This window comes from Oncorhynchus mykiss, chromosome 12, assembly GCF_057628025.1.
Source record: "Oncorhynchus mykiss isolate SJ-2025 chromosome 12, ASM5762802v1, whole genome shotgun sequence".
Taxonomy (NCBI): Eukaryota; Metazoa; Chordata; class Actinopteri; order Salmoniformes; family Salmonidae; genus Oncorhynchus; species Oncorhynchus mykiss.
Genome location: NC_143033.1, coordinates 78643275 through 78655392, shown reverse-complemented (window position 1 = coordinate 78655392; position 12118 = coordinate 78643275). Strand labels below are relative to the sequence as shown.

The following is a 12118-nucleotide window of genomic DNA, read 5'->3' as shown; positions in this document are numbered from 1 at the left end:
TAAAGTTGAGAACTAGCCTGGGGGTCAAAGAACTATGTGAGGTAGAGAAAATCCCCAGGGAAGCTCTTGTTGATTATTATTGGTATTCACTTTGTGTTTTAGAACAGATTTGTGTAATGGCCTAGCTTCATAGAGCCGGCCACAATAAAGGTGAACATAAGAGAGTATTTACAGATGCCAACAAACTGTGTGTGTGTGTGTGTGTGTGTGTGTGTGTGTGTGTGTGTGTGTGTGTGTGTGAGAGAGAGAGATGCTGGAATCAGGATGCACAATCCTCAGGCAAAGCTCACTTTGACAAGGAAGGGGAAAATGAATCAAGACTCTGATCCCCCTTGCTGCAGATAAGGCACCAACCATATGCTTGCAGGGATAGTCCTGCTTTCATGTGTGTGTGTGTGTGTGTGTGTGTGTGTCAGCCATAAATACTGATGATAGGAAAAGCTAATAACTCACAGGGGCTCTAAGCATATCCAAAATACCTAAAGTTGCATTCTGCTGTTTCAGTGATAGTGGTAATAATCCATGTTTATCAGACTGAAATAGAGCTCCCTGTGGGCATCCTCTGACTACTACATCAGTGATGGTTATGCTCAGAACTATGCAAGGTCAAGGTTAAATTAACTGTAAGTTAAGAATCTAGGGTCAACATCATCCCATAGCCCAGTACTAAATGCAAACCAATTCTCGCTATTGCCAAACAATCCAACCAATTCCTTGCTGATAAGCCCCAAAGAAAACACGAAATAGCTAGAGAAAAAAACTATTCTGTGAGGCTACTTGACAATCCTACTGTGCATGCTTATAAAGTACTGACGCCTTATGACTTCTGAGCGAAGGAAACTGTATACAGAGTTGACCTCTGGCAGTTCCATCATATCTCTTAGAAGCAGTCTTGGGGGGGGGGGGGCTTTAAATGGAAGTGCTAGGACATCGCTGAGGAGAAATTATGATCTTCAGAGCCAGAGGCAACAGACAATGATAATTGTCATCATTAACTGCGTGTAATCAGGGTACCGCTAGGGTATCTGATACTGGCTTGGGCCTGGTTTCCCGATAGCGATGGAACTAATTAGTATTTTAACGATGAATCCCTACAACGGCAGAAGATCTAACATGAGTTTCCCAAAACACCACAGAGAGAGAACATTCGCTAAGTGGGTCGTTAGAGCATGTGGCAATACTGATAGGATTGAAAGAAAGGCAGCGCTGCTCTCAGATTAGTTTTCTCCATTCAAATCTTACCTTAACAATTCAAATTATTTCTAAATACTGATGACGGATCAGCTGCTTGAGAGATTTATTACCACATTATGGCTGCAAATAATGAGGCGGCTTATTTTAATGCTAACCCGATAATAATGCACTAAATCAGTTTGGGCATATAATTGCGCACATTGTTACACATCAAAATATATTGAGTCAAAAATGACAGAAAGTAGCCTACAATTAGCTACTGTAAATAGAACTCAATACGATTTCAATATATAGCCCTAGAGCCTTTATTGTATCCATCTCAGTGTTCATTTGAAGCATTGTTTTATCCTTCACTTGTTTGTAACAATTACAAAAACACTGGCAACTTTGTGTTTGTAGTCAACTTTGTTCCGATGTTATCTGCGGTCACAGAGACAGATAAACATCTTGTTTCTATGTTTAGCGGAGATCTGTGTATAAAGTGAAGCCGAAGGGCAACAAAAGCCTCTAACGACGCACTTAGCAGTTAAGAGTGGTATGAGGCCGTAGGTAAATAAATAGCGCTTTGAGGTGCAACTTTAGTAACAAGGCTTTTGGGGAACAGCTTGGAAATCTAACCATGCTACTACAAAGGTTCTAACGATGAACTTAATATGCTTTTTGGAAACTGGGCCCTGAAGTCTCAATATCTGGTGGGCCTTCTGTGCCTGAAACAAGATGGAGTCCACATTCAAACAGTTACTGCTGCTGCCTTCACACCTCTTCATCGAGGTCTTACTCAGGAGGAAGGGTGTGGGGTAAACAAGTCTCAAATTAACTCCTTCTCTCTGGGCCTGGGCTCCAGAATGTGAGGGCCTGGGCTCCAGAATGTGAGCCCCCCCCCCCGGGCTGACTGTTTTAAATAGTAGGCCAGCTGGCTATGGGGGCTATATCCAGCTACCCTTAACTGGTGCAGGCGGCAGCTAGGGTTACTCACAGATATCCCTGCACACACACAACCACACAATCTAAAACCTGTTCAATATCCTCAGTGCATTTGAACACATAAAAACCCAAGTTTACACTGAAACAGACATTTCGATTACATTAAGAGAATTTCCAAGGTTTGAAAATGAACCTCATCTCCTGATTCATAGGACATGATGCACACATGCAAATGTCAATATATATGTGATGTGCCACAGTACTTCAGTTCCCTGTCCTTCCTCTAATGCTGTATGGCCAGTTGTAGTGTATCTGTCAGCCAATAGATGGCAGTGTGTATCATCCCAAGCAACACTGATATTTCTAATAGTCCACGATGATCAATCCAGCTGCTGTGTATATCTGGCAGCATGTGTTGCTCAGGGCCAGAGATGAAAGAGCAAGTAGGGTTCATAGGACTTCAGGGTGATTAAACTCTTATGAACTCTTCGTGCAGTCATCCTTACTGTCACGCGCGTCACGTGCCTTATTCCTGGTCAATCACATTCACAGTACATGAGGTCAGCTATATGGTTCAGGTGTCAAGGTTTTCCACTAATATTTCACAGTTGAAAAAAAATACACATTTTGGACTGATAACAGTGGACTTTATATGCCTCTTGATGTCATCTCTCTCTCACTCTTTGCTGCCCCTCGTTCATAATCTTTTTCCTCCATTCCCGTCACCCCCTTCCATTAACCTCTGTTCTCCATTCACCTCCCTTCTCTCGTTTGACAGCCTTGATTACCATAGATGTGTAAACAGATAAGGAATTGAGGATATATCTATGTCAAGAACATAACTTCCGGCGGCTATTATCCCAAAATCCACATGCCAACACCCACACGATTATAGAAAAACACACACATCACTCAATTGGTTTATTATTCTCTGCTATGTAAGGCTCCTCGAGCATGAGTATTTCAGATAAACGCCAGGAAGACATTTCTGTTTCCATGTTAACAACAGACGTCTTGGAGGGTTCGGGATAACGTTTTTTGGCCTAGTGGGGGATCTATCAACGTGCCCTAGAGCAGGGCATTGACCCCGGATGCTTCTGTTGGATGACTGGTATGATGTAGTTGTTGAGCGGCTTCACTGCAAGTATATGGTATGTTTCGGATATTCAATTTTAAAAAACAACAGTGTGTGTGTGTCTATGCTGAGAATCAACTCAGTGCTCTGTGTGGAACAGTGTCAGTAGGAGACAAAACATTTTTAAACGTGGAGGAACTAGCTGAACTAGTTCATTAAGAGCACAGATGTCTGCTTCCCATTAGGAAAGGTTTATCTGTGGTGTGCCGTGACCTATTAAACATGACCCAGGCACCTCATCACACCTGACTCCCTACAGACACTTCACACTCCTCCCCTCACCTGTCAGAACAGCAGACTAAAGGTGCAGAGCATGCTCACTCATTATGGAGCCTGTGTGTGCATGCTTATCGGCAAACGTACACTGACCCATACACCCCAATTAGCATGCTATCCATTGGTGAACATTCAGTCACAGAGTAAGATGGAGATCAGAGTGGAGTAGAACACAGTGTCAGGGCAGCAGTGTCGAGCCCTGCTGTGATTCGAATTACAACTGCGGTCTGGGTGTGAGTGCAGTTCCTCGACAACCACTACACACTTGATCACTCAGGCCTCCTCCTTGGCAAAGTGGTTGGATCCAGGCCAACTTTGTCATTAAACAGTCGTGTTGAGCTGCCTGCACCTTCAGTGAAATATTGGGACAAGTATGTAACCTTTAAATTCCTAAAACAACTGAGCATGTGCAGTGTTGAGGAAGCTACTCGGAAAATATAGTTTACCAAGCTACCAATTACTTCACACTGGAAGAAGATAAGCTACATTAAAGCTACCCCTAAGAAAAATATAGTTTACTGAACTAAAGTTACTTTGAACAAGAGGTTAATTACATCCAAAGTACTTTGTGATAAATAATCATATCTAAATCTGAAATATCAGACTACAAATTGCAAGAACAGATGAATCTGGGGTCAGAAGTTAACAGAATGTTTCATTTGGCCTATTAAACACACAAACTGTGTTTCAAGTGAGAATTAGACAGGCCTGATCCCAAAATATAAAGGAAATTGCCTACTTCACAAATGTTATCTTTCAGCTGAAAAAGTAATGTAGTTCCAGTAGCTAGCCTCAAGGCAAAAAAGTTATGACCTACTGAAAACACTACCAAGATCTGAATTGAGTTACTGCAAAACAGAGTTAAATGCCTAGTTGAACTACATGTAGTTCACTACTACAACACTGAGCATGGGCATAACACAAAGTTAACACAAAGTTAGAGCTGCAGTTTGCTGCTTTGGCTGCGGTAATAAAATGTTAACTATGTAAACTCACACAGCTCAGGGAATGGGACTGCATCCGATGATAGCATGAGTGGAAAGGGTGAGGAGAGTGGAAAAAGTGAACACGATTAACTCAGACTTGTATGATATCATGCTGCTCTTTTTAAAATTTGCTTGTCTCACAGCTTCCCCTCGCTGAGATGCTCGTGGTTAAGGATGCTAGTGTGATTTGGTGGAACAAAGTGCTTTTCAATGTTTCCAGTGCTGCTGACTGTGTTTGTTGCTCAGAATTGTAATCAAAACCAAAAGGCTTCTCAACAGCTTTTACCCCCAAGCCATAAGACTTCTGAACAGGTCATGAAATGGTACCCCCCAAACCCTCTTTTACACTGTGCTACTCTCTATTTATCATATATGCATAGTCACTTTAACTATACATTCATGTACATACTACCTCAATTAGCCCGACTAACCGGTGCCCCCGCACATTGGCTACGAGAACTATCTGCATTGTGTCCCGCCACCCACCAACCCCTCTTTTACGCTAACTGCTACCTTCTGTATATTATATATGCATAGTCACTTCAACCGTACCTACATGTACATACTACCTCAATCAGCCCGACTAACTGGTGCCTGTTTATAGCCTCACTACTGTATATAGCCTCGCTACTGTATATAGTCTCGCTACTGCATATAGCCTCGCTACTGTATATAGCCTCGCTAGTGTATATAGCCTCACTACTGTATATAGCCTCACTACTGTATATAGCCTCGCTACTGTATATAGCCGCCTCACTACTGTATATAGCCTCGCTACTGTATATAGCCTCACTACTGTATATAGCCTCACTACTGTATATAGACTCACTACTGTATATAGCCTCTCTACTGTATATAGCCTCACTACTGTTATTATTCTTTTTTAGTCTTTTTACTGTTGTTTTTTATTTCCTTACTTATCTAATTTTCACCTAATACTTATTTTTTACTTAAATTGCACTATTAGTTAGGGCCTGTGAGTAAGCATTTCACTCTAAGGTCTACACCGGTTGTATTCAGCGCACGTGACAAATAAACTTTGATTTGAAAAGGAGAGAGTAGCCCCCATGTTTAGACTTTATCGCCTAGACACACACACGTTCCTATTTTCCTCATGTCTGTAAAAATAATTTCATATACAAGCTCTTCCTCCTCATGACTTAATGAGAGACAAATAAACTTTGATTTGAAAAGGAGAGAGTAGCCCCCATGTTTAGACTTTATCGCCTAGACACACACACGTTCCTATTTTCCTCATGTCTGTAAAAATAATTTCATATACAAGCTCTTCCTCCTCATGACTTAATGAGAGAAGCTCAAGTTCAGCTGGGTTTTATTCCCGCACACCAGCTTCTACTCCTCAAGTGCACTTTCGCAAACTGCATTCCAGGTACCCTTTGACCCAGAGTGCACATGGGTAAGATACTACTCTCCTCCCCCTCATTGAGCTCTTTCAGCTGGAATTCTAACAACTTTGCCATACAACTCTCCCTTCTTGACCAGAGACCACTGTGGGTACTGTGCCAAGTGAGAGGAAGTATGAGAGCAAACTAACGTTTCTACAGTTCTATAGTTCTACAGTTCTATAGTTCTACAGTTCTATAGTTCTACAGTTCTATAGTTCTACAGTTCTACCTGCATTATAGAAGTGTTTACACAACACAGAGCCTCAGACTGAGTAACCTGTCCATGCTTCATAACTGCAGTCTTGGTTTTCATTTTCTACAGTTCATACCAGTAGTTTTCTGATGGAAGTGGATGGTCTTCGCACCATATATCATCAGTCCACCAGGGTTTTAATCTCATCGGTGGGCTTGATGGCAGTTGCCTGGAATCAGAACAGGGACTCACCGTTTTTCCTATCTCTCAGGGGCAGCAGGTTGGGGGCGGGCTGCAGCGACAGCTCTTGCAGCTCATTGGTCACTGCCTCGCTATGTGGGCTGGGGGCGGGGTCAGGCGATGCAGGAGCCGAACAACTTGGGCCTGGCTCCTCCCCTGCTTGGGCCTCCATGATCGCAGGGGTGACGGAGGGTGGCTGACGGACAGACCTGAGAGATAAACAAAATAACACATTCATCAAAAATGCCTAGAACTCTCACCATCTTACTAAACTGGTTAGAACATCCCTCCTTTACTTGTATTCACAACTGCCTGACACATTCCCAGGGCTCCCCTCCAGTTCACTAGCCTGACAGAGTGTATGAGCCCTAATCCAATAGGTTAATGGGTCTTGCTGCAGAAGGACCAGCCCATCCCCATGGCAACCCACTATAACAGGCAGGACCGCAGATGAAACACTGGGCCCAGCCAATACTGCGGAGGACCAGCTCCTTGCCATGGCAACGCCTTACATAAACACCGCCCAATGCAGATAAATGTACAAAAATCACATGCTAACGGATTCAGAGGAGCAGCCTAAAACGGACATAGCCTTGGAATGAGAGCTCAACTTGCTACTGATGGGCCACAAAGGTGCTCTTGCAAACCTCCAGCTAATCTGTCACTTAGTAGTGTGTACCGATATGTACCTACACTAAATATCAATGTGACTTGATGGAATGCAGTCTGTATCCACATACCATTTTTGCATTAGTCATGTGGTGATCTTTACTCATAATGCATTCATTGTGAAATTTATTTGCAGTTTTCTCAGCAGGTAAAACAGCAGCATAGCTGAATAGCCGTGTTTAACAGAATTTGGTGCGGCAGTTAATTTTGCTGCTGCGCAATCTACTGTAATACAACGCTTTGCATAGTGTTACACTGCCAGCCATTGTCTTCTTGTTTAGTGCCTCACCCCTTGGTAAAAGGCCCAGTGCAGTCAAAAAGGTGATTTTTCTGTGTTTTAAAAATACAAAACGCAACATGTAAAGTGTTGGTCCCGTGTTTCATGAGCTGAAATAAAAGATCCCAGAAATTTTCCAAAAAGTTTATTTCTCTCAAATCCTTGTTAGTGAGCATTTCTCCTATGCCAAGATAATTCATCCACCTGACAGGTGTGGCATATCAAGAAGTTGATTAAAAAGCATGATCATTACACAGGTGCACCTTGTGCTAGGGACAATAAAAGGCCACAAAAAAATGTGCAGTTGTCACACAACACAATGCCACAGATGTCTCAAGTTGAGGTAGGGTGCAATTGGCATGCTGACCGCAGGAATGTCCACCAGAGCTGTTGCCAGAGAATTTATTGTTGAATTTATTGAATTTATTTATTAACTTCTCCACAAAAAGCCACCTCCAACATCCTTTTAGAGAATTTGGCAGTAGGTCCAACCGGCCTCACAACCGCAGACCACGTGTAACCATGCCAGTCCAGGACCTCCACATCTGTGGGAGTGTCTGAGACCAGCCACCCGGACAGATTATGAAATTGTGGGTTTACACAACCCAAAGAATTTCGGCACAAACGGTCAGAAACTGTCTCATGGAAGCTCATCTGCATGCTGGTAGTCCTCATCAGGGTCTTAATCTGACTGCAGTTTGGTGTCGTAAACCCACTTCAGTTGGGAAATGCTCACTTTTCGATATCCACTGGCACGCTGGAGAAGTGTGCTCTTTACAGATGAATCCCGGTTTCAAATGTACCGGGCTGCATGGCGTGTGGACGAGCGGTTTGCTGATGTCAACGTTGTGAACAGAGTGCCCCACGGTGGCGGTGCGGTTATGGTATGGTCAGGCATAAGCTACGGACACAATTGCATTTTATCGATGGCTGTTTGAATGCAATTTAAAAAGGTAGAGAACTGTGAAATTTGATGATATTTAAATTAAACCAGTTAATAGTACTGTAGGTTGACCCAATTATGAAAAATGACTAGCTGGTACGTTGACAAAGTTGATCATAAAGTTACTGGTCCCCTCCCCCCGTGTCAAACGCACACTCAATGTCAAAAAAACTAAGGAGATGATCATGGACTTCAGGAAACAGCAGAGGGAGCAGCCCCCTATCCACATCAACGGGACATTAGTGGAGAAGGTGGAAAGCTTGTCACCAAAAACACTCTAACTTTTACAGATGCACAATCGAGAGCATCCTGTCGGGCTGTATCACCGCCTGGTACTCCGCCCACAACCGTAAGGCTCTCCAGAGGGTAGTGAGGTCTGCACAACACATCACCGGGGGCAAACTACCTGCCCTCCAGGACACCTACACCACCCGATGTCACAGGAAGGCCAAAAAGATCATCAAGGACAACAACCACCTGAGCCACTGTCTGTTTATCCCGCTATCATCCAGAAGACAAGGTCAGTACAGGTGCATCAAAGCTGGGACCGAGAGACTGAAAAACAGCTTCTATCTCAAGGCCATCAGACTGTTAAACAGCCATCACTAACATTGAGCAGCTGCTGCCAACATACTGACTCAATCTCTAACCACTTTAATAATTAAAAATTGGATGTAATAAATGTATCACTAGCCACTTTTAACAATGCCACTTTATATAATGTTTACATACCCTGCATTACTCATCTCATATGTGCTACTGTACTTGTTCCCATCTACTGCATCTTGCCTATGCCGTTCGGCCATCGCTCATCCATATATTTTTATGTACATATTCTTATTAATTCCTTTACACTTGCGTGTATAAGGTAGCTGTTGTGAAGTTGTTAGATTACTTGATAGATATTACTGCATGGTCGGAACTAGAAGCACAAGCATTTCGCTACACTCGCATTAACATATTCTAACCATGTGTATGTGACAAATAAAATGTGATTTGGATCCAGGAGGCAGGATTTACTAACAGCTTTCCGCAACGTCACGTAAAGCTGGAAATGTCATACACCTATGGTAGTCTTATAATCTTAACTAATTTAAATATGTAAAACCTGAACAGTCATCACATGAGCACATCATATGGCTTTGTTTACGAACCGTGAGATGGCTCAAGCAGAACGATACATAATCCTTGCCAACTCTGTGTTGTGGCTGGATGCCAGTGTAAATTTACCGTTACACTATTTCCCGAAGAATGAAGACATCTGACAGCAGTGGCTGCTTTTCATTTCAGGGGGACCGGCTGCACCGAAAATTACGATCATGTCACGCGTGTGCAGTGCAAATTTAGAGCGAAGATGCTTTATCAATTGGGGAGAACATTGGATGGGTCTTGCCAGGAAGCTAATCCTGAAGACGGCTGCTGGACCATCATGGACAGTGGATCAGTGGATGTTACAAGCTCTGACAATAATGTACGTGACAGAGGTTGAGGAGTCTGACACGGTGGCTGTAACTGTGGTTGTTTTGACGGTAAACTTCTGTAACACACCTGATAGTCACTATATGTTTTTTGTTCTATAGCATTTGTTGTCTTACAGTTAATGTAGCTTGTGTCATTGGGGCTCATCGTGATGATTAAGGGGGGGGGGGGGGGGGGGGGGTATTATTTCCATCTCCTTTTATCTTTCCACTCATCGAGCTGTAGTAAGACACTGGAGAAACATCTACTCTGTCTGCACTGCTTCCCAGGCAACCACCGCAGCAGGAATGCTGTGATACTACATCAGTTTTAGCAAGAAAAAGAAAGGGGGATATGCTGTGACCAGACCCAACATAGTGTAAGTCATAGTTATTCATTTCAAATATAGAGCATTTTGCTGAGAAAATGGGTTGGTGCATACTGTTTTGGCTCAGAATGACATGTGGTCCATTGTTTACCTGGTCATCAATAACTTGTGGCCCATTTACCTTGTTACCTGGCAATGTACACAGGGATGTTTGAAAGATCTGTCAGTCAAGGAGGGCACATGAATATAAACTCCCTGCCCACTCAGACAGTTCTTTCAGGCTTACTGATTGTTAAGCTGAGAGAAGGTAAAATGTATTAAATTCTGAGCATGTTTGGTCATTAAAAGGCTATTTTTACTTGGGAAATAGGATGACTGTGCGGGACCTTTAAGTCAACACGGCAGTAACCTGAGCCCGATGGGCGGATTAACACAGCTGCCCTCTGTGAACCAAAATCACAACAATAGCCTCCTGATACTCGAGCTATGTTCCAGAGGCTTCCACCTTTACACAATCTAGCTACAACTGTTGGAACACATACACATACAAAAACAAAAGGGAGCGCCACCACTCCACACTTTTCAAGCTGAAGGAGAGGTCACAAGAGAAGCATTGCATGGGAAGTCCGAGTTCACACAACATATGAACTCCAATGGTGACCTTCCCCAGGGCTTTTCAATCCTTCAAGAAAACAGGTTATTTTCAAACCGGGCTCTTTCTAAAAACAGGTTCATAATATACTATGTCAGTTTCCATGGCAACCCATCCCCTTTCGTCAAACTTGCTCCACTGCCCTTGTCCACCTCTTTCCATAGATAGATGTAGGCCTAGGCTATGTGCTGAAAGGGTGCTGCTTATTAGTAGCGAGCAGAACATGAGTTATCCATCTTTCACAAACTGTCACACTTTTGGTTCTTATGAAATGAGTCAAGTCAGCTGCTGACGAGTGTTATAAGAGTGACTCACCTGTAATTTCCCAGAAAGGTATTACGCAGAGTGCTTTAATCAAATACACTTATGATAATTCAGTTCTACCAAAACCATCAACACTGTCCATAATTAAATGGAAATAGTTTCACTAATATTTAACTAAGCCAAAAGATGCCGCAGGGACTGTCCAGAAAGTGACATGGTAACCTGAAGGGTTGTTGTGAACTTGTGATAGATACAATGATACACGATAACAGAAGACAACAGAACGATAGCTAGAAGAGCCATAAGAATGATAAAACACTGGACTGTTGTCCAGGTAAACCATGTTGACTTGACAACCAGTTGGGAAACAAAGTAGAAGTCCTACTGAGACAAAACAGCTGACAGAAATGTTAAACAAACCCAGAATTATTCAAAAACAACAACATACCCAGATATCCTATAGACATACTTTAATCCTGTACTTTCAAACACCCGTTTCGCTTATTATAAATTATCTTGGTCATGTGCTGTTGGAGGGACTTTTACTTTCCCTTAGAATGACAGCACGCCACACCTGTAGCATGTACTGAGCACTAATAGACTGTATCACCATGTTGCACAATGAGTTACTGCATCCCTCAACTGGACCACATGTGACTGACCTAATCGTTTTAGCATGGATATTAGGCTAGCTATGTGTTATTCTGCTTCTGATATTTACCCAACTTTGGAGTCTTTCTCCACCTGGAACCCAGATAAATCCCATCATTTGATAGACACTGATCTCAAGACCCAGAGCATTGAGCTTACACTGTAATGCTCTCCTGTCAGAACTCTCGCCATCTGAACACTTTTTAATACCTGGGATTCTGGCTTTGGCCAGGTTAATACTCAGTAGCCTAATGTTCATTCTAGCATTAAAAACACTAAAAGGATCATCCGTTTCTTGATTTGCAAAGCAACTGCAACAGACAGAGCTCATCTTTCAAGACCTTTTATTACCAATAGAACTTTTGGAGATAAAGGCTATCATGTCAGGATATGGAAACCAACTCCACACAGGCATCTGCCTACCTGCCTAAGAAATACAAATAAACACCCAGGCTCTCACTTTCTATTTCAAACAAGCTTCACATTCTGTGAGGAAGCGTAGGGTCAGGTTTTTGGGGTGAG

The 12118-nt window shown here is 42.8% G+C and overlaps 1 protein-coding gene and 1 long non-coding RNA gene across 3 annotated transcripts in view; one reads left to right on the top strand and one right to left on the bottom strand.

Moving 5' to 3' along the window:
* The window catches only part of LOC110538383 (myocardin-related transcription factor A), a 44483-nt gene that overhangs the window by 27234 nt on the left and 5131 nt on the right, over nt 1–12118 (bottom strand). For both annotated transcript variants that reach the window (XM_036938426.2, XM_036938423.2), the window contains exon 3: nt 6367–6563. In XM_036938426.2, the coding sequence (XP_036794321.1) occupies nt 6367–6526 (160 nt within the window). In that variant the 5' untranslated portion in view covers nt 6527–6563. The remainder of the gene's footprint in view (nt 1–6366; nt 6564–12118) is intronic.
* Nucleotides 8534–9790, top strand: LOC149979387 (uncharacterized). The gene is made up of 2 exons (XR_016485291.1): nt 8534–8763; nt 9534–9790. It is a non-coding gene; the product is annotated as an uncharacterized LOC149979387 (long non-coding RNA).